The 24,774-nt window shown below is 42.8% G+C and overlaps 2 protein-coding genes and 2 long non-coding RNA genes across 9 annotated transcripts in view; 2 read left to right on the top strand and 2 right to left on the bottom strand.

Moving 5' to 3' along the window:
- Window positions 1-294: 294 nt before the first annotated feature.
- On the bottom strand, window positions 295-8,312 carry ccr6a (chemokine (C-C motif) receptor 6a). Of its 2 annotated transcripts, none has more exons than XM_040018436.1 (2): window positions 6,841-8,312; window positions 295-2,934 (listed from the first exon to the last, which is right to left on the bottom strand). In XM_040018436.1, exon 2 carries the CDS (start codon window positions 2,882-2,884, stop codon window positions 1,721-1,723), a length of 1,164 nt encoding a protein of 387 aa, XP_039874370.1. In that variant the 5' UTR covers window positions 2,885-2,934; window positions 6,841-8,312; the 3' UTR covers window positions 295-1,720. The 2 variants fall into 2 exon arrangements, with proteins under 2 accessions (XP_039874370.1, XP_039874369.1); XM_040018435.1 differs by having other exon boundaries at window positions 6,986-8,312.
- On the top strand, window positions 900-19,552 carry LOC120725491. Its single transcript, XR_005694124.1, has 3 exons — window positions 900-910; window positions 2,387-2,394; window positions 19,462-19,552. It is a non-coding gene; the product is annotated as an uncharacterized LOC120725491 (long non-coding RNA).
- LOC120725490 lies at window positions 10,220-18,837 on the top strand. The gene is made up of 3 exons (XR_005694123.1): window positions 10,220-10,231; window positions 14,888-14,892; window positions 18,332-18,837. It is a non-coding gene; the product is annotated as an uncharacterized LOC120725490 (long non-coding RNA).
- The window catches only part of cep43 (centrosomal protein 43), a 30,817-nt gene continuing 16,295 nt past the window's right edge, over window positions 10,253-24,774 (bottom strand). Inside the window, exons 6-19 of one of the 5 annotated variants that reach the window (XM_040018425.1) lie at window positions 24,103-24,159; window positions 23,940-24,010; window positions 23,777-23,838; window positions 23,611-23,672; window positions 23,427-23,489; window positions 22,632-22,679; window positions 21,626-21,789; window positions 18,831-18,905; window positions 17,587-17,655; window positions 16,731-16,840; window positions 16,410-16,475; window positions 13,569-13,602; window positions 10,496-10,583; window positions 10,253-10,421 (exon numbers count right to left, since the gene is read on the bottom strand). In XM_040018425.1, the coding sequence (XP_039874359.1) occupies window positions 10,341-10,421; window positions 10,496-10,583; window positions 13,569-13,602; window positions 16,410-16,475; window positions 16,731-16,840; window positions 17,587-17,655; window positions 18,831-18,905; window positions 21,626-21,789; window positions 22,632-22,679; window positions 23,427-23,489; window positions 23,611-23,672; window positions 23,777-23,838; window positions 23,940-24,010; window positions 24,103-24,159 (1,050 nt within the window). In that variant the 3' untranslated portion in view covers window positions 10,253-10,340. The remainder of the gene's footprint in view (window positions 10,422-10,495; window positions 10,584-13,568; window positions 13,603-16,409; window positions 16,476-16,730; window positions 16,841-17,586; window positions 17,656-18,830; window positions 18,906-21,625; window positions 21,790-22,631; window positions 22,680-23,426; window positions 23,490-23,610; window positions 23,673-23,776; window positions 23,839-23,939; window positions 24,011-24,102; window positions 24,160-24,774) is intronic. The other 4 variants (XM_040018427.1, XM_040018428.1, XM_040018426.1 and 1 more) reach the window with 4 other exon arrangements.

Below are 24,774 nucleotides of genomic sequence, written 5' to 3'. Positions count from 1 at the left end.
AAGTACTTTGTTGCACTCCTTTAAAAGGAAATCAGTAAACGTCCTTTAAACACCAGAGCATTAAATCCCATTAAAGCCACAGAGACGTTAAAATAAAAACTCAGACTCGTAGAAATAGACGAAATAAACTGCATTTATTCTGAAAGGCACAAATCTGACAACTGAGCTGTAATGTTACATTCAAAGGATACATTGGGTGTCATAAAAGTAAACCCAGGCACGAACAGTTAAAAAAAAAGAATGAGAGGAATTGCAACAAATAAGAGTTGGATATGAAGAAAAGCAGAGTTTTTGAAATGTTTGAGCCTTGAGACAAAATTAAAACTGAAAACCTGTATTTCATCAGGGCTTAAATGAGGATGTGAAAACCTCTGAAAAGTTTCAATTCTTAATCCTGGAAATCACCTGTGAGCAGATTAGGATTACACATTCACGTCAATGCAGACTACTTGCACAGTTCTGATATAAATGAAATGACAAACAGCAAATTAACATAAAAAAAAAAATTCTTAGGTACAAAACGTTAAAAAGGGATTGAAAACATGCATGTAATGTGGGTGATGGAGCCTATCAGCTGTTATTTGTTGGTAGGTTTTAATGGTCAATGTCCAGTTAGTCTGCTGAAGAACCTTCTAACGGGTCAGGGGTCAGGTTTAGGCTCATCCCTTATATGGATATATTTTACTGTGTGACACACTTACATGACAGAATCACTGTAACATTGATCATCTGGCTGGAACACAACCAAACTCTAAGCCTGACCCCTGACCCTGATGACCAGTACTCCACGCCATGCCAGCCATCTTTTATTAATCTGCATTGATGGGTGGTGGCTGGGAGCGATATGAGTAAAAACAGCTCATTAAAAGTTTTCACAAAGCAATCACAGACATTGTCACCAGACATGTTGGTTTTCACTCTGATGACGTTTAGGAGACCAAATGGAGCTAGAAGGTGTTGGTCTGATGACGAGTTTACTACAATGAGCTGATCAGGTGTGTTGGGGATTGGACAATCCCCCTCACTCTTAATTTGAAAATCCATGTGCTCGCTGTCGGGGTTCCTGGTACAGATGGTCCGATTAGAGTGGGTTTAGTTCTGGTTCTGCTCTTGAGGGTCTCTCTAACCAGAAAGTGCAGCAGGTGGAGAACTGGTTCATGAGCAGAACCAGGACCAGGGGGCGTAGTTCAGCTGTGGGAGGAGGGACTCACTGGAGAGGCAGCTGATTATTGCTGCCTATGCAGGTCACATAGCTATTTTACCTGAGCACAGGAATATTTCAGGTGTGCAGGACTACACATCAGAGCCTGTTGCATCCTTTCTGGACCTTCAGAAGACAGGAAACACTCAGCCTGTTGGGAAGTTTCCAGTCGCCATCAGTCTTTTCAGGAACACATCAGTCAGAGAAACTCTTCAAGGTTATTTTTATCCTCGCTTAGAGCTCATCATCTGCAGCTGCAGGAGATGTTGAGCTCTGGGCTTCAATTGTGTAATACAGACAGCAGGAGGCTCTGCAGGAGACTCGTCTTCAGTCAAATGCAGGAGTTGGAATATTTCTCAATTAAAATGATGAAGTACAACAAGATGTGCAGCATGGTGTTAGATCTTTTTATCTTCAAAATATTTCACTCTGGATTAAGAATCTCGTCGGTAAAACAGAAGTGAGTCAGGAGAGGTGAGTTAGAGACTTGGAGCTTCAGAGATCAACACATGGATGTCTTCACATGGTGAAAGAAGCGCCACTGTTGCTGGACCCATCCATTGATCGACGAGTGGAGGACATGTAGAAGTCAGAGGTGACTCTGGAGAAGCGGCGTGGGGCCATGTACTTCTTTCCAAGACACCACAGGTCCCTGAAGATCCTCCTGAAGTGGTTCCTGAAGTTCACCCCTACGAAGGCGTACAGCACTGGGTTCAGGCAGCAGTGCATGTAAGCAATGGTCTGGAACACCGTCTTGGCCATCTCCAACGTGTCCGCCTCACCACACGAGACCTCCTGAAACAGGCTGGCCGTGTCATACAGCAGCACTATGTTGTAAGGCAGGTGGCAGATGATAAAAACGGCCACAACCACCAGCACCACCCGTACTGCTCTGTGCCGCTGGAAGTTTTTGGCCTTCAGCAGGGTGATGATGATGGCACTGTAGCAGAAGATCATGATGAAGAGTGGCAGAAAGAAACCCACGCTGATCTGGGTGCTGGGGATGCCCACCTTCACCGCAGCGGCTGTTTCTGAGTCTTTAAACTTGAACTCACAAACATGCGTTTGGTTATTAGGATCACTCAAGTGTGATGGCTCGTACCAGTTGTAGAAGTAGAAGCTGGGGACGGACACAAGTATAGCGAAGATCCAGACGATGGTACAGATGACGCGGCTGTATGACAGTGAGCGCAGTCTGAAACTACGCCGAGCCTGGACAATGGCGATGTAGCGGTCAGTGCTGATGCAGGCAAGCAGCAGCATGCCGCTGTACAAGTTCACACTATAGGAGCCACGCAGCAGCTTGCAGGCCACCTGCCCCATCGGCCACGACCACTGCTCGTTGTAGACGATGAATGGCAGCGCCAGCACGAACAGCAGGTCAGCGATGGCCACGTTGAACAGGTAGATGTCAGTCATGGACTTGGTCCTCTTATAGAAGGCGTAGGTAACAATGACCAGGCTGTTTCCCACAAAGCCCAGGATGCAGATGATAGAGTGGATGTACGGGCCAATCACCTTCGCCGCACTCTGGTTGTTGGGAAATGAACAAAATCCACCGTAATCTAGGTAATCAGTGACATTGTAGTCATCATTGGATGTCGACATAGGGTATGATTGGTTTGACATATTTGTGGTGTATGAATGGTTGGACATATTCGTGGTGTATGATTGGTTGGACATCTCCGTGGGGTATGATCGGTTGGACACCAAATCCTCTGCAGAGTAGATCACTGTAAAGCAAGCAGAGAGAAAACATCAAATTACAGCACATGTGTCTGATGGACTTACAGTGAAACAAAGACAATGGCAAGAGGAAGACCAGAGAACACATGATGAAGAAGCTGTGTGGATGCTATAGCATCTTCAGTTCGCACATTAATCAGCTCTGTATTTTCATAAAAATTAAATAAAATCCACATGTTATTCAACTACATCTCTGCAAACACTTAACAGCTAAGGGCTGGTTCAGGTGCAGGGTCACCTGATCCAGCCCTAACTATATGCTTTAGCAAAAAGGAAAATTTGAAGCCTAAGGAAGAACAAGTATTATACAAGTAATAAATGCATGAACTAGTTTTTCAGCATCACTCTGAGACAGGATATTTCTAATGGTATTGCACAAGAGAATTTAATTCTTCTTCTTGTTTTTCAGCTCCTTTCTCTAGCCATGTGATCATGTGCATTCATCTTCTCCTATCCAAGCATCCTCCTCTGTCACACCAACCCTCTGCATCTCCTCCTTCACTAAATCCATGGACCTCCTCTGAGGTCTTCCTCTTCTCCTCCTGCCTGGGAGCTCCATCTTCATCATCTTTTTTCCAATATATCCAGTCTCCCTCTGCACATGTTCAAACTATCCATCACAGCAAGTCTCACTACTGTTTTCAAACCCACCCTTTAATTCTAGCCTGCTCTTCCTTCTCTCTTTCTCATGCATGTATGATGTGAAGAAGTATTGGTCGCAGCATTGAAACCTGTGGGTCTCCATGACTAACGCTGTGTGTGATGACAACTCTGTTTTTTGGAGTCTATCAGAGAGAAACGACTCAAACCAGCGCAGTGTTTCTTTTTAACACCAGCGTTTTATTGCAGTGAAACTCTAGGAGCACTAAGATGAGTTCACTGTCCAAGGCTGTGAGACAGCGGAAAGCAGCCTGAGCTGGAAATCCACAGAACTGCCTGTGGATCCCAGACACGTCATCCTAAATTACCAACTCCGAGAACTAAGTGCCACACTATTACCATAACTTTAACCTGAAGCAGGCATGTTTCCGGCTGATGAAACAGCATTTCAAAATACCACAGTGACTCTTCTTATTCATTAATTTAAACACTGTTTTTGGTGACTTTGATGCAAACACAGTGACAAAGCTTCACAGTGGGTGTAAGCTTATGTCTTTAAAACGTCCCATTGTCCACTTGAATGCTCTAAATGTTCCCATTTTCCCATAATCTCCCTCTTAAGAATCTGAAGAATGAGTTTTATCTCATTTTCATGTTGCCGTTGCTGTTCTCTGCATGTGCCATGCTCATGTTCCTGCACTGTGATGTGATCATTGTTGTGTCATTGTAAACTAGGCAGAACTCTGCGAGGCTCCTGGCCCTCGTTTGGGTTCTGAGCTCAATGTGAGGCTGATGGTAAGTGTTGGTTACAGCACAGACTGAGGTGTCTGTCAGTGAGATGTTTTTGGAAACAGCTTCTGAGGAAAGTCTGGATTGATTTGTAAAGAGAAAACAGACAGTGTCAGTCACAGAAAGCTTTGAGATGTTAATGAGTGACACACTTTACAGCCTCCAGATTTCAGCGCTTGCTCTTGATCTGACTCATCCCCGCTGAGCTACGAGTCCTGAAACCTAAACGGGACTTTGACATGTTAAACGTGTGAAAGTGGTGCAGAGGCCGGCTACATTGAGCTGCTGCTGCTCGTAAACTCAGATGAAGACATGCTCGTTGCAGTGCCAATGGTGTGCGCGTCACGCCATTTCAGGTGTTTGAGCTTTTGCAGGAAGTTTGCAGAAAAGAGGTCAGAAACAGCGAGTGACCCACTTCGTGCATGCATGGTTTCCCCCCTGGTTACTTCCCCCACAATCCGCAGCCAACAAACACCTACCCCTCTTATCTTCTTCTTCACATATTCACATTTTTACCTTCATATCAAATGGACTGATTCTGATTCTTATATAGCGCTTTTCTACTCTCCCGGAGTACTCAAAGCGCTCTATACAACATGCCACATTCACCCAATCACACCCATTCTCACAAGCACTGACACTAAACTGAGTGCTGTCTAACTACATTCGCACACATTCATACTCCGATGGATGCATCGGAGAGCGTCAAAGATTAAAGTCGAGCCGAAAGAGCCAGGTGTCCGTCTAACTGACAGGCTCAGGTGTGTTTTTTTATCGATGTGCTTCCTGTAAATAAGAGAACTTCCTCCTAACCTTTAGCTGCAGTTAGTCATCAATAAATGTCCAAATGTCACTAAATGCTGTATGAATGCAAGGCACGAGTCAAGTTCATTTCATGTTACCAGCTGTAATCACCCAGTGTGAGCAAAAGTAATGAAAAGTAACTTTTATTTATCATCTTTTTAATGTAATTTCATTTTTCATTTTTATTTGATGTATTTTCATTTTTACATCTTTATATTTTTACCTTTGTGTAATTTATTTATTCTGCAGTTTGCTGTATTTTATTGTATTCTTCATATTTGATTTTTATACCTTTAGTTTTCTTTTAAACTTCATTTTGTTTAATAGTCTGGTTTATTTTGTATTGTCTTCTTTTCTTTATTATAATTCTTTATCATTTGCTTAGGTTAAATTAATATAACTGTATTTATTTATTGTGTTTTTAAGCTTTTGTTCTGATTTGGTATAAATAAAAAGTATAAATAAAACTAAACTGAATATAGTCTCATGTAGTCTACAGTTTTTATTTTTATCTTTATTATTTTCTTATGTTAAATTAATGCAACTATATTTATTTGATAGTCTTACTTTTATATTTTTATTGTGTTTTTAATTGATTTTTGATTTGACAGGTGTGTTTGTGCCTTAAATAAAGTTCAGTCAGTCCATTAATCACAGGACGGGAAATGTAATAGATTATTTGGAGTATGCGGGCAGGTGTGCTCAATGCTGGCCTGAGATCAGCTGCTGTTTTTCAGGAAGTTAATTCACAAACACCTGAGCAGGTGACAGAAAGACACAAACGAGAAGTGGCCGTTTCCCACCACTCGCACGTCCGATGTTTGGGGCAGCGTGGTGGATGAAATCGTCTGAGGTCTTCTGGACCTTTCGCTTCCCCCCAGGTGACATTTGAAATACAGGAAGTCTGAGGGGACAAATTAGAGCCGAGGGCCCTGGGAGCAGAAGTGCAGAGCAGGAACCCGAGGTGTTTGAGGAACTATTTATTTCTCCTTTAAGATCAGTTTAACCTGCACGACACAGATGCCGCATCACCATTCCGCCGAGGCTCATGGGAAGATTTCTATTCTGCTTGTGGAGAAATGTGAGCCGGCAGTTCATGACAGCTTGGAGCTTGCCTGGGCTCGCACGTTTATACTTAGAGTCCTTCTGAGAGTAGCCACTCACCCACATTTGGGTAGGCCAGAGGTTATTGAGCGTTTCTGACAAGTGGAAAAGTTCAGGCTCCAGAAAACGTGTTAAATTGATTTTAACAGTTTTTATTTCTTTGTTTTTCAAAGTTTAAAAATCAGATAAAGTATAAACATGATATTTTCTGCTTTGATGTTTCTGTCGACAATCATTAACCTGCATCTGACGGCAACCTCTTCTTCCAGCAAGCACAAACTTTATCTTGCAGTGATTTAACGACGATGTTTCTGAGCTGCAGAGATGCTGCACAGCTGATGGACTCAGTTTCTCTTTGATTAAACTTTGTTCTTGATGCAGTGAAGAGGAATTTACTGTGTGGTTTCTGTTCTCATGCGAGCAGCTGACAGAACGTGCCATTCAGAGGGAAACGTCGTCTTATCGATTCGATCAACAGAAAATGCCTCACTGCACCACACCTGATCTTATCTAAAAAATATCACACATTACATCATTTAACAGAGTTTAACCTCAAACTTTCTCTCATGCTGTATTGAAAAGCAGGAAAAACACACCTGAAGGTTCAAAGTGCCACCTCTGAGCTTCAGCCTCTGTTTCCAGCCTGAAATGTTGAAACAGCCTTCAGAGCAATGTGGAGAAGCTGGGGTCTGACCGTTCAAGTCAGCGCTACAGCAAAAACTCCAGTCAGAGAAAACTCACAGGTGTGGCGGTGGATGATGAAGCTGGCTGCTGAGGCCACACAGGTGAGGACAAGGATGAGGAGGGCGATGATGCAGCTGCACAGCATCCAACAAACACTAAGAGCTGCAATTAAAGAGAACTACGAAGCAGTGAGAAACCCCAGTGCGAGCCTTCCTCTTTACCCTGCCCTCTGTGTGTGTGTGTGTGTGTGTGTGTGTGTGTGTGTGCCCGGCTCAGCACACATTACTGTGACGTCAGCTCTTCGTCTCAGCTTCCTCTCACAGTTTGATAAAAAAAATAAAATAAAAGTCAGAATTGTTCCATTTTTCTGCTCAAGGTCTTGTCACTTCGTCTTTACTCACACTGAACCTTATTTATACCTCCTGTGGAGACAGAGCTTTATAACATTTGGGGGTCGCTGCTGTAAGATTAAAGGCTGTGTGTGTGTTTGTGTGTGTGTGTGTTTGCTGATAAAAATCATTTTTGTATTATCTGTTGTGTCGGTTTCCTGTTGTGGTTCCTCTCGTTCTATGGGGGGTTAAAAGTGCCATAGCAGCATTACGCATGATTTATTGTTTGTAGTTTTGCTTCACCTCAGATGACTCTCAGACCATCAGTGACGTTCAGACAGCTTTAATATAGTTCTGCATGGACCGCTCAGAATTACAGACGTGTCAGGAACATGTAGTAACACGGTCTATGGCATCATTACATGTTTAGATTTCATATCTGTAAAAGAAAAGCTGAATAAAAGGACATCCATCATGCACAGTAGCAGAGTGAATATTCAATAGAGATGTAAAAAGGAAGATTCCCTCCGTAATGCGGCACACACCCTGAGGACAGACCTGCAGAGCCTGGAGAAATAGTTTGTTGCTTTATAAGAAAGCCCTCCTCAAAGCCAGAACATCTTACTATTCATCACTGATTGAAGAAAATAAGAACAACAACCCGAGGTTTCTCTTCAGCACTGTAGCCAGGCTGACAAAAAGTGAAAAAAAAAAGACTCATAATCATCTCAGATGTAACATTACCTACAACTACTTTCAGTACCATTGATATTCATTTAGAGTCTTTCATTTAGAGGCAGTATCATCAGAATGTATAGCATACATTTTCGCTATGAATATGACACCCAACTTTATCTATCCATGAAGCCAGATAACACACACCAATAAGTTAAACTGCAGTGATGAGTATGTCTTAAAGACATAAAGACCCTGATGGCCTCTAACTTTCTGATCCTTAATTCAGATAAAACTGAGGTTATTGTACTTGGCCCTGAATATCTTGGAAATATGGTATCTAACCAGATTCTTACTCTTGATGACATTACCTTGGCCTCCAGTAACACTGTGAGGAACCTTGGAGTCATTTTTGACCAGGATATGTCCTTCAAAGAACATATTAAACAAATATGTAAGACTGCTTTCTTCCATTTGTGTAATACCTCTAAAATTAGAAATATCCTGTCTCAGAGTGACGCTGAAAAACTAGGACATGCATTTATTACTTTTAGGATAGTTGTTGTTCCTAGAGTATTTAAAAGTAGAATGGGAGGCAGAGCCTTTTCAGGCCCCTCTTCTGTGGAACCACCTCCAGTTTGGGTTTAGGATACAGACACTGTCTCTACTTTTAAGATTAGGCTTCATACTTTCCTTTTTGCTAAAGTATATAGTTAGAGCTGGATCAGGTGACCATGAGTTATGTTGCAATAGGTGTGGGATTCCCATGATGCACTGGGTGTTTCTTCTTCTCTCACTATGTGTTAATAGACCTCTCTGCACTGAATCATACTTATTAATCTCTGGCTCTCTTCCACAGCATGTCTTTTATCTTGTCTTCCTTCTCTCACCCCAATCGTTCGTGGCAGATGGCCGCCCCTACCTGAGCCTGGTTCTGCCCGAGGTTTCTTCCTGTTAAAAGAAAGTTTTTCTTTCCCACTGTTGCCAAAGTGTACAGGGGGTCATATGATTGTTGGGTTTTTCTCTGTATGTATTACTGTAGGGTCTACCTTACAATATCAAGTGCTGTGAGGCGACTGTTGCTGTGATTTGGTGCTGTATAAATAAAACGGAATCGAAATATTCTGTGGACTGACGAGACAAAAGCTGAACTTTGTGAAGCATTTGAGTCCTGCGTCAAACTAACAGCATTTCATAAAGACATCACAGCAACAGTCAAACATGGTGGTGGTAGTGTGATGGTCTGCTAACACTGCAGCTTCAGGACAAACCATGAATTCTGCCTTCGACCATTTTCTGGTACAGAGCGGAATTCATGGTTCTGATGGCCATCATCAGTTCCTGCCCTGAAGCTTACTGGGTAAAGACTAGTGGGCCAAAATTTGTCCACAGCAATGTTAACACTCATTGAATAATAATAATAATGGATTGGAATAGCGCTTTTCAAGGCACCCAAAGCGCTTTACAATGCCACTATTCATTCACTCTCACATTCATGTGAATGTGAGAGTGAGAGTTGTAGCCACAGCTGCCCTGGGGCAGATTGACAGAAGCGAGGCTGCCATATCGTGCCATCGGCCCCTCTGGCCAACACCAGTAGGCAGTAGGGTAAAGTGTCTTGCCCAAGGACACAATGACCAGGACAGAGAGCCCGGAGATCGAACCAGCGACCTTCCGGTTACAGATACGCTTCCCAACCCCCTGAGCAACGGTCATGATAGTAAAAAGTAGCCACTGAGCCACTTGGCTATGATAGTAAAAAGTAGACAGACAGTAGACACTGATGTGGCTTATTGAATCTTTTGGACTGTGTTCAGCACAATATTAATTACCCATTAATTGGAAGAGGTGTATTGCTGATTTGTCTGCTATTCTCAATGTGTGATGAAATATAATGGCTGTTTGTTAGCCATGTGCATGTTCTCTCTCTCTATATATATATAAAATATTTATCTGGTTAAATTCAGTTTGGTTCCGACAACAGTTTTCCACAATAACGTATGTTAATGTACAATCCTTAATATGTTTTATGTGTGTGTGTCGGGGGGAATGAAGGGTGGCAGAGGGAGTGTTCGCCCAGGGCACCAAATAGGCTAGGACCGCCCCTGAGTGAACCAGAGGAGTTTTAAAGTTCACGATGCCTCTGAACAATAAAATCAGCCCTGAGCACCGACAACCTCTCACCCTGCTACATTTTCACTGAGTAATGAGAAACAGTCTCTGTTTCTGCTTTTTACTTATCTCTGTTTTATTCCCCCATAAACACACACACACACACACACACACACACACACACACAGTAAAACCCAGGGAGGATGTATTGATTTATGAACACAGAGCTTTATTCTTCACTGAGACTGTACAAGCTTAAATATCAGGATATAAAGAAGAGGTGCATGATGGGAGGGTCAGCTCACGTCCTCCATGTAGTCGGCTCCGTGACTCTGACTGAGCTGAGAGATGCTGACGTCCTGAGTGGATTCATCCACCTGTGGACAGAGACAGAAATGAGCCTGAGGCTGCAAGTGGAGCTACAGGTGGAGCTGCAGGGGCATGGTCTCACCTTGTCGCTGTGGTCGGGGCCCTCAATGGAAACCTCCTCGATCTCCTCGCCGATGCTCAGCTCACTCTTGGAGAACTCAGAGCGGTGACTAAACAAATAGAAGAAAAAAAGTGAGACAATCCTCCACCTGCCCAGCCTGACCGCAGGACAGATATCACTTTAATGCAAAACATGACAGTGGCTCTGTGGCACTGCGATCAGCAACACATCTGTCCTCTGTTCCTTCAAGCTGAATCTGAACAGCTGCTGTAAAGGTGTGGAAGGTTTCAACTACTTTCTATTTCTATTTATTTATTTATATAGCACTTTTTAACAGTGGTGTTGACCAAAGTGTTGTACAAACATACAAATTACACAATAAAATAACACACAATAAAATAGCAATATCAATTAACATCAATACCAAACAGCTAATAACAAATAAATAAGTAAATAACTCTCATACAGAATTAAAAGCCAGTGAGTAGAAATGTGTTTTAAGATAGGATTTAAAAAGGTTGAGGGTAGGAACCAGTCTAATGTGGAGAGGCAAATCAATCCTCAATTTAGATGCCACGACTGCAAATGTACGATCACCTCCAAAAACCAACCTCGACCTTGGTGTGCCCAAGAGCAAAAGATCATCCGATCTAAGAGTTCTAGGGGGCGTATAAGGCTGCAGTAGGTCTGACAGATACCCTGGGGCCTGTCCATTCAGTGCTTCATAAGTTACCAAGGTTTTTGTTTATTGATTCTAAAACGTACATGGAGCCAGTGAAGCAAGGCAACCACCGGGGAGATATGTTCATTTCTCTTCGTTCATGTCAAAAGACAAGCAGCGGCATTCTGGACCAGCTGGAGCCTTGAAAGACAAGTCTGACTAATGCCTACATATAAAGAATTACAGTAGTCCAGTTGGGATAGGATGAAAACATGAATTGCCCGTTCTAGGTTTTTAAAAGACAAAAAAAAGATCTCACCTTGGATAAAAGCCTCAGTTTAAAGAAAGACCACTGTACAACTAAGCTAATCTATTTCTCAAAGGTGAACTTATTGTCAAATATAACCCCCAAATTTTTAGCATGCGATTTGATAAAAGGTTTTAAACTGCGAAAATTAAAATGTGAGGTTCTAGAATTGCAACTTGGTCCAAAAACGATCACTTCGGTTTTATTTTCGTTGAAATTAAGGAAATTAGAGGCCATCCAGGCCTCAACTTCGACGAGACACTGAAATTAAGGTTCTAGCGAGGCAGAACTGTTTCTCTTTAGCTAAAGATAGATCTGAGTGTCGTCAGCATAGGAGTGAAGACTAATATTACATTTCCTGAAAATAAGACCCAGAGGCAACATATAGATAGAGAATAGAATTGGCCCCAGTACACAAACCTGGGGAACACCACAAGTAAAGGGGGCTGTGGAAGAAATAAAATCTCCAATCTTCACTGAGAAAGTCCTATCACAGAGGTATGAGATCTGAACCACTCTAATGGAGTACCTTTGATGCCGCAGTGCTCCAACCGAGAGATTAAGATGTTGTGGTCAACAGTATCAAATGCAGCGGTCAAATCCAAAAGCAAAAGCACAGCTGAGACAGTGGCTATTAAAAGTTCTTAACGATCTTTTACAAGTGCTGTTTCAGTGCTATGAAAAGCTTTAAAACCAGACTGAAGATGTTTTATCTTATTTATAAAAAAAAATGCAAAGATCTTTCACAAGTTTGTGTGGAACTAGTTATGTGGGAAGCAGGAGAAATATTCAGGGCAGAGTCAATGGTTGAGAAAATAAGCCTGGGGTTGTTGAAGCTATTCTCAATAATACTGGCAAAAAACTTTGATTTTTCTGCTTTTACAATGTCCTGGTATTAGACAGGACATTAGACAGGCTGTCTCTCAGCATCAGGAAAGACACCTGCAACCCATCTTTTTTCCCCACTTACGTTCAGCCTACCTGCACTCTCGTTTGGCTGAATGAAAAAAGTTTTAAACGGGGCAATCTAATCAAGAACAATTTTGCATTTATAATTAAAAGCCGATGCAATCTGCTCTTGACACTTTTTTAAAAGCAATAGAAAATTGTCCTGTTGCAGATGGTTTAAATACAGGGTGTTGGAATAAAAAATTTAGTATGGCAATAGGATAAAAGTATGTCAAACACCAAAAAAAAAAACACGTCACATATTTCCATGTTTGAGACTGGTAGACCTAGAGACAGCACAAGATCCAGAGAGTAACCCTGTTTATGGGTTGGTGCCGACACAAACTGGGTAAAAAAGTCTCTGGCCAGTGGATTTGAAGAACAGCACACATGAATATTAAAATCACGAACAATTAATATTTGGGACATTTCCTACTAAAAAATTTGAAAAGCCTTTGATAAAATCTTTATGGTATTTTGGAGGTCTGTAGACTGCTGTGACAAGTGTCGGTCGAGGATGCCCCACTTCAAACCACAGAAGTTCAAAACTTGAATAAGAGTCAGTTAAAACCTGTTTGGATGCGAGCTTACTTTGTGCAGAAACATTTAAATATCCCTGAAATCTGGGAGCAGCAAAAACGTTGCAAAAATCACAGCTGTGACGTCAAACACTGATTTAATCCATCATGCACATCAGTGGTTACCATGCAAGAAAAAACACAAACTACTTTTCCTGTCAATGTCTAAACTCTGGTCTAACACGCTTTTACGAAACATAACTTCATTTTGCCACTAGATGGTGCTATGACTGACGTTAGCTGTGTTCGGGGTTGGACTTTCATCAGACATCTGGAGCAGGCTGGATTTCCCAGTGAAAGATCAAATAAAGTACTAAAGTAATAAAGTACAAACACGATGCCGTAGAAAAAACGCTCTGATGTAATAATAATAATAATAATAATAATAATAATACTAATGATGATGATGATGATGATGATGATGATAGCGATGCGTGGAGCAGATCCAGCAGCGCCTTCGAAGTGTGAGTGGTCGACTCACAGATATCACAGGAACATCAGACCCTCTGAATCCTTGTGAATAAAAAGGACGTGAATAAAAACAAGTGTGTGTGTTTGTGTGTGAGTGTGAGAGAGAGAAACTCACACACTGGTACGTACCTGTTGAAGTCGTCGTCGTACTCGACCTCGTCATCTGAGGGAAAAAAGTGAAAACCTCGTTAATCGTCTGACTTCATCCAGTTCAGAGTCAGGGTGTTTGAGGACCTATTTGTTTGTTTGCGTTTTATTTATGTTTCTGTCATCGAGCAGGAAGAACATACAGCTAGCTGTATGTGCTGCTGCTGCTCACTTCCTGTTCCTGCGGTGGACACTTGTGTAAACAGGAAGTTGTCAGTACCAGCTAAAGGTGTGCGAACTCAGGCTCATCTGAACTTCATCAATAAATTGTTTTTTTAATCTTGCACCTGTATGATGTCACAGAAGGGGGGGGGGGGCAGTTATCAGGAAAACATTTTGTGAAGGGGAAGGAGCTAAAGCAGCTAGTTTCAGACAGAGTATCAGACAAAGAAAGATTATTCTGATGTGCGGATGTGGATCCACTAATCATCTGACTGGTCGCAGCATCTGATTGATTAAAGGAGTACACCATGGGACTTCCGTTGACGCCATGATCTAGTCAAGCAGCATAAGGAACGAGCTCTGTCCAGATTAATACAATACTCCTAACTACAGTTTTTAAAACTGCAGTTTTTAAAAATGCAATTTCCATTCTAACCAACATGGCATCGTCCCTGAGAGGCAAGGGATCCAGAAAACAGGATCAAAATAAAGATAAAGGCGAGCATTTGACGCAACTAACTCTGTCCTTGAATGCAGATGCTAATGCTACTGCTAGCACTTGGGATGCAGATACGAGGATACTAGCAGAACTAGAGAAGATAAGAAAAGATAACAAAGACGGGCATATGGAAACACAGCAAGCTCTGACAAGACTGGAGGCGTCTGTCAAGAATCTGAGAGAAGATATGACAAAGCTGGAAAACAGAACAACGGCGATGGAGGAGCGTATCGGTGACAGCGAAGACTCCACCAGGCGCCATAAACGAGCCCTCCGGTACTTCTTGCATAGAGAAATGGATCTCACTGCACGATGCGAGGACATGCAATATAGACTAAGATTGGAATAGAGCGAGCACACAGAGCCCTCGCCGCTAAGCCCAAGAACCCTGTCAGCACCGCGCTCGCTGGTGGTCAGATTCTGGGACTTCTCTGTGAAAGAGACCATCCTACAACAAGCCTGGGATCAGAAGCGAGTCTTATATATGGGCACACAGATATATTTTGACCATGATTTTTCCCCGGAACTGCAAAAGAGGAGAGCACTGGTACGAGATGCAGTAAAGCAATTAAATCTGAAAAACATAAGAGCCAAGTGTGTGTTTCCAGCAAAACGGAGACTGTTCAAGGATGGTGGTGAGAAGACGTTCTCAAGTTTGATGGATGCCCTGCTGACGCTTCAAGAGCTGGGGGTACAAGTGCGAGTCGACCAGACGGAGTGCATGGAAGCGGAGCTATCCCGGTGCCGATGGTCAGCTGAGGGAACTAGGGCAGGTATGACCCTCTCCATTGCAGAAATGAAAAATGTCTTTATGGAGCACTGAGATATTACTCTTGCCGAGTTCATTTTAGTTTTTCTTGGACATAAATGTTAGGAAAAGGTAACCAAATTTTGCTTGTTCAGTGGATGGAATGTGCGCACACAAGTAGATACCAATTCCCCACTTATATAGCCGCAATGAACCGATCTGCGAGCGGGCAACAGTGACAACGTAACACATTGTGTTTTCCCCCCTCGGAGGACTCGTCACCACCCTCCGCCCTGGATACACCGGGGTCTGGATTACTCAGGTTGTTCTGAATTCAGTCGGGTACGTGGAAGCTACTGTTCTTAATGTTCTTTATTTGTTTACTTCTGAATGTTTTTCAGAAGTAAACAAACTCACTCACTCTTATGGGGAGGATTGAATGTATAAGGATGAATATTCTTATTAATTATAAATCACCACTCTTTCACAGGTTTCTTAAGACCTTGTTTATAGAAATTTTAATATTATTGAGAATAAAAATAATTCAATTCAATTTTATTTATACAGCGCCAAATCACAACAACAGTCGCTTCAAGGCGCTTACAGTGACCTCAAGGCGCTTCCACACCTATTATTCCTATTTCAGAACCAACCCATTTTGATCCCACAGTCTGCATTCAAATTATTACAAAGCATTACATCTAAATTTATTTTGCAGAATAAAGGACAAAGGGTCAGACTCAAAATGTTAATGGAAAAGAAAAAGGGGGCCTCAAATTGCCTAACTTCAGAATGTACTACTGGGCAGCTCAATTAAAATCAATGGCTGCCTGGATTATTCATAATTCAGAAATGCAGTTGGTATCTATGGAAGAGTATTCATTACCAGGTATCTCCCTTCGGAGTCTCCCATTTCTCAACCCACAATCACGGAAAAAATTTTTTAATAACTAATCCATGGGTCAAGCATACTGTAAAGATTTGGAACCAAGTGTTAAAAATGCTAAAAGGGAATTTGACCATGTCTCGAGCTGTTCCCATAAATGGAAATGTTGAGTTCCTTCTATCATTGTCAGATCGGAGTTTTGAGAGGTGGGCGGAGAAAGGACTGATTACAGTCAATCAGCTGTTTGAAAAGAATACTCTTAAAAGTTTTGCCCAGCTAAGGGCTAAATATGCTTTATCCCCAGGGGACCATTATAGATATTTGTAGTTAATGGACTACATTACAAAACATAAAGATTGGGACAATATTAGAAGAGAACCAATCGGGTTAGAAAACCATTTTATAAAAAGGAGTTTTGACCTTGTTTGGGTGTTTGTCCAGTCATATATTGTTAACGTGTTTTATATATATTTCATGTACTCTGTGTTATGTGATCTGAACCTGCTGCGTGTCAGCCCTGAATCCTACCTAAGTGCAGAGATCCACTTCTGTCACTTGGAGCCTTGAAGCCTCTGTCTTTGTCCTGAGATGCTCCTGCAGAGAAATCACGAGTTCCATTTTATCTGTCAGCACCAACAGCGTGACTGAGACTGCTCCAGATCAAACAGGAAGTTCCACATCACCAGACCACACAACTATCCAACCACACGAACATCCAAACACACAACCATACCAGTTGGAGTCCACAGAGAACGGCCATGTTCAGGATCACAATCAGTTTGTTAAAGATCAGGTGACCTCACAGAAACACACTCGACCCAAACTCGCTCCGAGAGAAATCAAACTGACCGTTCCTGCTGAGGTTTGGCTCCGACATGCTGCTTTGTCCTTTTCCTCCTCCTCCTTGACCCTCAGGCGACCCTCCTTGACTCCCCCTGGATCCGGACACCTCCCCCTTCCTGTGAAGAGGAGACAGCAAAGACTGAAGACCCTGACAGACAGTCCAGCAAGTCAAATTAATCAGAAACCCCCCACTCCACCCCAGATTAGGCATCCTCTCTTCCACCTAACCAGAGCAGACAGCATCAAACAGCAGATTGAACATGGACCAGAAACAACGAGAGAAGAGGAGGGTTGTAAAGCGGCTGGTCTATCAGCTCCGCCTACAGCTGCACAGTTCAGACTGCTGGTTCCCATGCTGTGGGGCATGGCCCTTCACCAGGTCAGGAGATAAACCTTAGGAGTCGTAATATGAACACTCAGAAACTTTTCGTAGATTTTACATTTTCTGCACAGATCAAACACTCCTGTTAAGTCAGCAAGAGTCTGAATGAAAACCGAAAGGGGTGTACTTGATTTATGACAAAGAGAAGCCAGCAACAGCTTCAAGGCAAAAATAAATACAGAAAACATGGTGTTTAATCAGTTTATCCTGTCTTTATGATTCCTAAAGTCATTCCTGAAACTCAAAGCTGACCTATTAATGAAGCCTATAAATCATTTGACTATGTAAGGAGATCCCCTTTCTCTGACATCAGACAGTTCCAGGAATATAAAAACGGTTTATCAAAACACTTTCGTGTTCACGAGAGGAACCAAAATGTCAGAGCAGAGAGGAAAGCCTAGAGGTTTGATGCTGACCTGCTTCACCTGGAAGGATTCATCAGTGGCCAATCACATGAAGAGAGGTGCACCTGCAGCTCACCTGAGCTCAGAGGGATCAGAGAGAGGCTCGTCTCGCTCGCCCTCTGAGTCAGCAGCCAGCACAGACAGGCTAAAGCCAGGAGAATGAGGAAGAGGAGAAAAGAAGGAAAGAAAGGAGTCAGTGAACATCAAAGTCTGAGCTTCCAGTGAGGAGGACGTAATCAGCCATGAAAACTGTTAAACGCCCTCGGAGTCATGAGCAGAGGAGGAAGAGAAGCTTGGAGCTCCCCCGTGACCCACTTTACAAACGTCATTAAAGTTTCACATTGCCACCATCAAACTGTAATCTGAGCTGAGTACAGCTTAGTCCACGGGACTGGCGTCAACAGGGATGCTGATTTAACTCACGCGTAATGAGGCGGACAGGCAAGCAGCTCCGAGTTTACCTTCCCCAACACGTGACACGGGGCACAGCAGGGCGGGCACAGTTAAGAGCAGGGCATGCTGGGAGATCTTCGGCAAGTGTTTCTGTGGTCGCTCCGTCAGGCGGTGCTTACACGAGTGTCATTCCTGTATCTCTGTGTCGCCCCCTGCTATTAATGGGCAGCAGCGTGCAAGAGCCCGTCACGTAGACAGGGAGCAGGGAGATCAATAACATCTGCTCATTGCTGATCGATCACTGATCTAAAAACTGTTTGATCAGACTGACATGGTTTCAGGTGCTGCCCAGACTCCGGCTGCTCCACTTTCATCACAAACGCTGAGCTGAGACCTGCGTCATGCTCTACAGGAGGTCACCCACATAGAGCTTGGCCACACCCACAAAACTCAGTCACACACACACAAAGACAGCTCGGTCACACCCACAGAGGGCTCAGTCACACCCACAGAGGGCTCAATCCACACCCAGTCCAACTAGGGAACACCAACACCGTGATCCTGCTCCACATTCAAACCCCAGCTCACAGCTCTGAACGCCTCCTGACAAGCTGTTAGAAACACAGGATCGCTCCCACCATGGAGGAAACTCTCCAGCCAATCATCATCATCCTGGATAAATCTGAATGTTTGCATTCATCAGCTGGTCAGTGAAACAGCCCAGCGCACAGAGACACTTCAGTGAAAATCTGCTCATTAAGAACAAATACAAATAAATAATAATAATAACAACAACAACAATGATTCTTTATGCAGTCTGTAGTGAAGTGTGTCTGTGTTGGTCTCTGCGCATCTGTTTCAATAAAGTTCTTTAAATAAAGAACGTACAGCTCCTCTGATTGGGCGTGACGGGACGTGCACACTCACTCGCTCAGACTTTTGCCTCGTCTCATGGAGGACACGTTGGAGCCAGAGAGACTCTCCTCCAACACGGGGACGGCACTACCGCAGGAGGAGTAGGAGGAGAAGGAGGAGAGGAAGGACAAGGAGCACGTTCAGACACAGCACAGGTGTGAACAGCACAGACAGGTAAAGTTCTATGGTGTTATTTTTGTGCAACTATTTGCCACTATCTCTGCGGACCTACTTGCAATTTGTCGCTTGCGCTCTCCACATCTCTGCCCCTGCGCGTTCAACTCTTTCTGTACATTATATTTGTGCCACAAAACCAACCAATCACAGACTTGGATGCAAAAATTCTGATTGGCTGTTTTGGTCTCCAATCAGTTCACTAGCTACTGTAGCCAAACCCAAGCAAATATCCTAGAATGCATTTCGTCAAAAACTCAAACGAGGCAGTTGCAGAGGAACGCAGAGTGGCAGGGTTTGATCACAAAATAAAATTTTAAGATATTTTCAGGCTAGAATGTTGCTGCGTAAACGTCAAATATCTGCTCAATTTATAAAGACATCACATATTTGCAAAAACGTTTTCGGAGATGTTACCCACCAGCTGTGCGGTCAGCTGGTGGGTAACAGGCATCTCCGAAAACGTTAGATCAGCACTTTTGCGAGCGGGTCCGCAGAGATCTGAGCAAGTGCAAATGCAAAAACTGAGCAAGAGGGGCTGTTATTGTATGTGTATACAGGGAGTGCAGAATTATTAGGCAAATGAGTATTTTGTCCACATCATCCTCTTCATGCATGTTGTCTTACTCCAAGCTGTATAGGCTCAAAAGCCTACTACCAATTAAGCATATTAGGTGATGTGCTTCTCTGTAATGAGAAGGGGTGTGGTCTAATAACATCAACACCCTATATCAGCTGTGCATAATTATTAGGCAACGTCCTTTCCTTTGGCAAAATGGGTCAAAAGAAGGACTTGACAGGCTCAGAAAAGTCAAAAATAGTGAGATATCTTGCAGAGGGATGCAGCAGTCTCAAAATTGCAAAGCTTCTGAAGCGTGATCATCGAACAATCAAGCGTTTCATTCAAAATAGTCAACGGGGTCGCAAGAAGCGTGTGGAAAAACCAAGGCGCAAAATAACTGCCCATGAACTGAGAAAAGTCGAGCGTGCAGCTGCCAAGATGCCACTTGCCACCAGTTTGGCCATATTTCAGAGCTGCAACATCACTGGAGTGCCCAAAAGCACAAGGTGTGCAATACTCAGAGACATGGCCAAGGTAAGAAAGACTGAAAGACGACCACCACTGAACAAGACACACAAGTTGAAACGTCAAGACTGGGCCAAGAAATATCTCAAGACTGGTTTTTCTAAGGTTTTATGGACTGATGAAATGAGAGTGAGTCTTGATGGGCCAGATGGATGGGCCCGTGGCTGGATTGGTAAAGGGCAGAGAGCTCCAGTCCGACTCAGACGCCAGCAAGGTGGAGGTGGAGTACTGGTTTGGGCTGGTATCATCAAAGATGAGCTTGTGGGGCCTTTTCGGGTTGAGGATGGAGTCAAGCTCAACTCCCAGTCCTACTGCCAGTTTCTGGAAGACACCTTCTTCAAGCAGTGGTACAGGAAGAAGTCTGCATCCTTCAAGAAAAACATGATTTTCATGCAGGACAATGCTCCATCACACGCGTCCAAGTACTCCACAGCGTGGCTGGCAAGAAAGGGTATAAAAGAAGAAAAACTAATGACATGGCCACCTTGTTCACCTGATCTGAACCCCATTGAGAACCTGTGGTCCATCATCAAATGTGAGATTTACAAGGAGGGAAAACAGTACACCTCTCTGAACAGTGTCTGGGAGGCTGTGGTTGCTGCTGCACGCAATGTTGATGGTGAACAGATCAAAACACTGACAGAATCCATGGATGGCAGGCTTTTGAGTGTCCTTGCAAAGAAAGGTGGCTATATTGGTCGCCGATTTGTTTTTGTTTTGTTTTTGAATGTCAGAAATGTATATTTGTGAATGTGGAGATGTTATATTGGTTTCACTGGTAAAAATAAATAATTGAAATGGGTATATATTTGTTTTTTGTTAAGTTGCCTAATAATTATGCACAGTAATAGTCACCTGCACACACAGATATCCCCCTAAAATAGCTAAAACTAAAAACAAACTAAAACTACTTCCAAAAACATTCAGCTTTGTTATTAATGAGTTTTTTGGGTTCACTGAGAACATGGTTGTTGTTCAATAATAAAATTATTCCTCAAAAATACAACTTGCCTAATAATTCTGCACTCCCTGTACAGCAAACCCTGAAATACATTTTTTGCACGCAGCAATGAATTTTGTGCGCTCAAATTTAGCTTTTCTTTGCTCAAAATAAATTTCTCCTCAAAATGCAACACTTGTACATGCAAATTTGTTTTACATGCGCTCAAAATGTTTTTATGTGCGCTCAAAATAGTGGCACAAATATAACCCCATAAAATTCAGGTGTGAGATGAAAGAGAGAAAGCTGGAACAATTTCTTTTAAATACAGAAAATTCAGTTTTCTATTACAACATGTTTGCATGTATCAAAATGTTCAGATTGTTTGCAACATTTATTTTATTGAAACAATTTGTAGGAAAGAAAATCTTAAAATTATTTTCCTTTTTTGGATTCAGCAAATATTTTCTGGAAATTTTCCTTTTATTTTGGAGGGGAGGGTAAATGTGAGGGGGAAGGATAACTACTGTGGTTTGAAGCTGAAAGGAAATACGTTTGACCCACAAATTCACACTGACTCAGAGGTTAAAGGTCAGCCAAGCTCACCAGCCATAGGTCTTCTGTGGTTTGGGCAAGGGGTCGTCAAAGAAAGAATCTCCTTCATCGAAGTCTTCCTCCTCCTCCAGGTCCAGGTCAAGGCGCTCCCTCTTGTCGGCAGAGATCTCCTCCTTCTGCTGGAAATCTCCTTTACTCAGAGAGCGTTCTGAGTCCTAAGCAGCAACATGACAAGTTCAGATCACACCGTGCACCCCAGACTGGAGGTGAGCAGGTGATGAAGACGCGGTAAAGAGGAAGATGTGGAGGCCGATTAAAGCTGTAGTAACGAGGTCACAGTGTTTCAGAGCAGAAAAGTTAGATTTGATCATAATCAGCTGCAGGTCTCAAACAAAAGCTGATGTTCAGCAGCCGGGAACTTCCTGTATGTTTCACAATACAAGCTTTTAAAGAGGCAGCAACACAAGTTAGAAAAATGTTCACGTCTTCATTCAGAAATAAACAAATCTATTTAATCAGTAAAACTAAAGATGTGTACTCTTTTGCAGCTTTTATTCTTAAAGATGCGAACAGGAAGAAGCCATTTTATCACATAAACACAGAATAAACTAGGTTTATGGTGGCAGTGATAGTGTCTGGTGAATTCAGATGCTGTCGCTCACAGGCTTAGTGTACTGCCCCTCAGCAGGCTTCCTGAAGTCCGCCAATCAAGAGAAATACAGCAGTGAGGGGAAGGAGGTAAAACGTATTTTCCCATAATCGGATAACTGATTATTCTGAACTACGACTGATGCAAAAGTACTCTGGAAAGTTGGGGATGTTTGAATATTAAAAGATTTAAAGTTAGAGCCTTTCATTTTATTTCCTAACCAGAAGAGCTGTGATCATTATAGCTGATGTCTTATGAGATGAACATAAGTCATAACATGAATAGCTTCCTGTTTCTGAGCTGTGACAGAGGAGGCCAGAGAGGAGCGTTAGTCAGAAGTGCTGCTGTTTATGGTGATGGTTAGCAATAGCACAAAGTGAGTCTCTCATCTGCTCCTCATTGTGTTACCTGGGCTGCTGTCTGACTTTGTCCTCTGAGGCCTTTATACCTGGGGATCTGTGCAGGACAGGATAGCAGCTATCAGCTAACAGGCTAACATCAGTGCTACACGGCTATCAGCTAACAGGTTATATCAGCTCTACATGGCTATCAGGATAGTATTACAGCTAAATGGTTATCAGCAGAGCTATCAGGCTAATATCAGCACTACACAGCTATCAGCTAAAAGGCTAACATCAGTGCTAATATCAGCTCTTAATATTACAGCTAAATGGTTATCAGCAGAGCTAACAGGCCATCATCTTCACTACATGGCAGTTAACAAGCTGAAATTAGTGCTAGCATTAACTCAATGCAGCTACCAGCAGAACTAACAGGCTAACATCAGCATCTTCATCTTGGTGCCAGCAGCTGTAACTGTGTTAGAACACAAATTAAACTGTTCTAATTCTATTTTGTGAACTATTTATCCCACGGTTTTCCTTCTATCGTGTACACATGTGCAGCAATTTGGTTGCAGCAGACTTTAGTCTGCTGCAACCTGACCTTTAGTGAACTGTTTACTTTTAGGTTTGTTTCTGTATGTGTTTTAAATATTCTTTTAAATATTCTTTCCTTATCCAACTCAGTTTTATTTTATTTAGCTAGCACCAAATTACAACAACTGTCACCTCAAGGCGGTCGCATTTGGGAAAAAAACAAAAATACAAACCCAGAATCGCTGTGATGTCACCAGCTTTAAATACAGGGAGATGAAGTAAAGCGGAATGACCTTTGACCGGTCAGATGACAGAGCAAACGTACCTTACTGACTTTCTGCTCAGGTAACTGGCTATGAGTCACACCCATATCAGAGTCCTGAAGCACCTGAACAAAGATGAGACCTTGTGAGACTCTGAGTTTCTGAAGAGCATTTTCTCGGATTTATACTCTAAATGTTTCACATTAACTCATAAAATGTGATCAGAAACCAAAAATTGAGTCTCACCACACTCCTGCACTGAGAGAAGAGCCGCCGGTACATCCCGAGGAACTGCTGGAAGTCTATAGCTGTAAACGTATTGATCAAATCAACCAGATCAATCAGACACAGATCAGTCAGAGCGCCATCAGAGTTTCTGATCAGTGTGATTGGTTTAAAATCGTTTTCTTACTTGTAGAGAAGTCTTTGTCTGAGGCTCTGAGCTCATCAGTGACGAACCTCTCCAACAAGTTCCTGTAGATCACACAAACAGATTAACCTTCATCATCATCGTCATCATCCTCAGACTCTTTCCGTGTCCCTCTTCACTGTCTGAAACAGGAAGTAAAACCTACTTGTTCACAGCGGGGAACAAATCAGTAAAGATGTTTTTCAGATTTTCTCTCAGCACTGAGCCGCTGTGGTCCTGCCGGGGGTCAAAGACAAAAGATCAATACTTGCAGCCTGTGGTTGGATAATGGCTGATGACATCACACACAGGTACAGTGTGGGGCTCACCTTGTCGTAAAATTCAAACTTCTTATTGGCATTTGTGATCTGTTTCTGAGTCAGCTCCTACAACGAGGGGAAGGAAGGAAGTAGTTTATTTGCTGATAAGGATCAGATGTGACACGTGTGAACCTGTGACCTCACGCTAAACCTCTCTTAGCACGCTCAGTGATCAAAGAGCTGAAGAAAGATATTGGCTGAGATTAGATTGCAGCTCACAGAAAACAAACCACAGATTAAACCAAACCGGTGCAAGCAAACACACACACAAAACACACGCCTTATATATACACACACACACATTTAAACCACATTGAACAGAAACCTTGGGGGGTTAAGGGATAACTCTGGATTATTTAATCTCACACTCAAATTGGCCTCTGAGTGATGCCACGGATGGAAAAACGTTCAGAGACCACGCCCACACTAACCCATAAATGCCCCTAACAGCAGGACGGGTTGACGAACTGACCAATCGAGCTCCAGAAATAGCACGGAGTCCCCCTTCCTCTCCACGCTCCTCCTGACTCATCCATCTGTGGCGTCAGTGTTCAGTTGGAAGTGAGTTAAATGAATCATTTTAAGTCAGATTCTCATGTTTGTGTCAGCTGAGCCGTTTCTTTCAGAGGGATCAAACGTGTGCAGCCTAATTTTACATTTTGGTCCATTTCAGTTCTCATA

This window comes from Simochromis diagramma, unplaced genomic scaffold (assembly GCF_900408965.1).
Source record: "Simochromis diagramma unplaced genomic scaffold, fSimDia1.1 OVJJ01000802.1, whole genome shotgun sequence".
NCBI classification, from domain to species: domain Eukaryota; kingdom Metazoa; phylum Chordata; class Actinopteri; order Cichliformes; family Cichlidae; genus Simochromis; species Simochromis diagramma.
This window is presented reverse-complemented; position numbering and strand designations above follow the sequence as displayed.

Excerpts from the sequence above, each read along its gene's own strand:
- ccr6a (XM_040018435.1), bottom strand. The coding sequence starts at position 7,073 with ATGCTGTGCAGCTGCATCATCGCCCTCCTCATCCTTGTCCTCACCTGT. Across the intron at positions 2,935-6,985 it reads CATCATCCACCGCCACACCT|TGATCTACTCTGCAGAGGAT; the intron begins GTGAGTTTTCTC and ends CTTGCTTTACAG.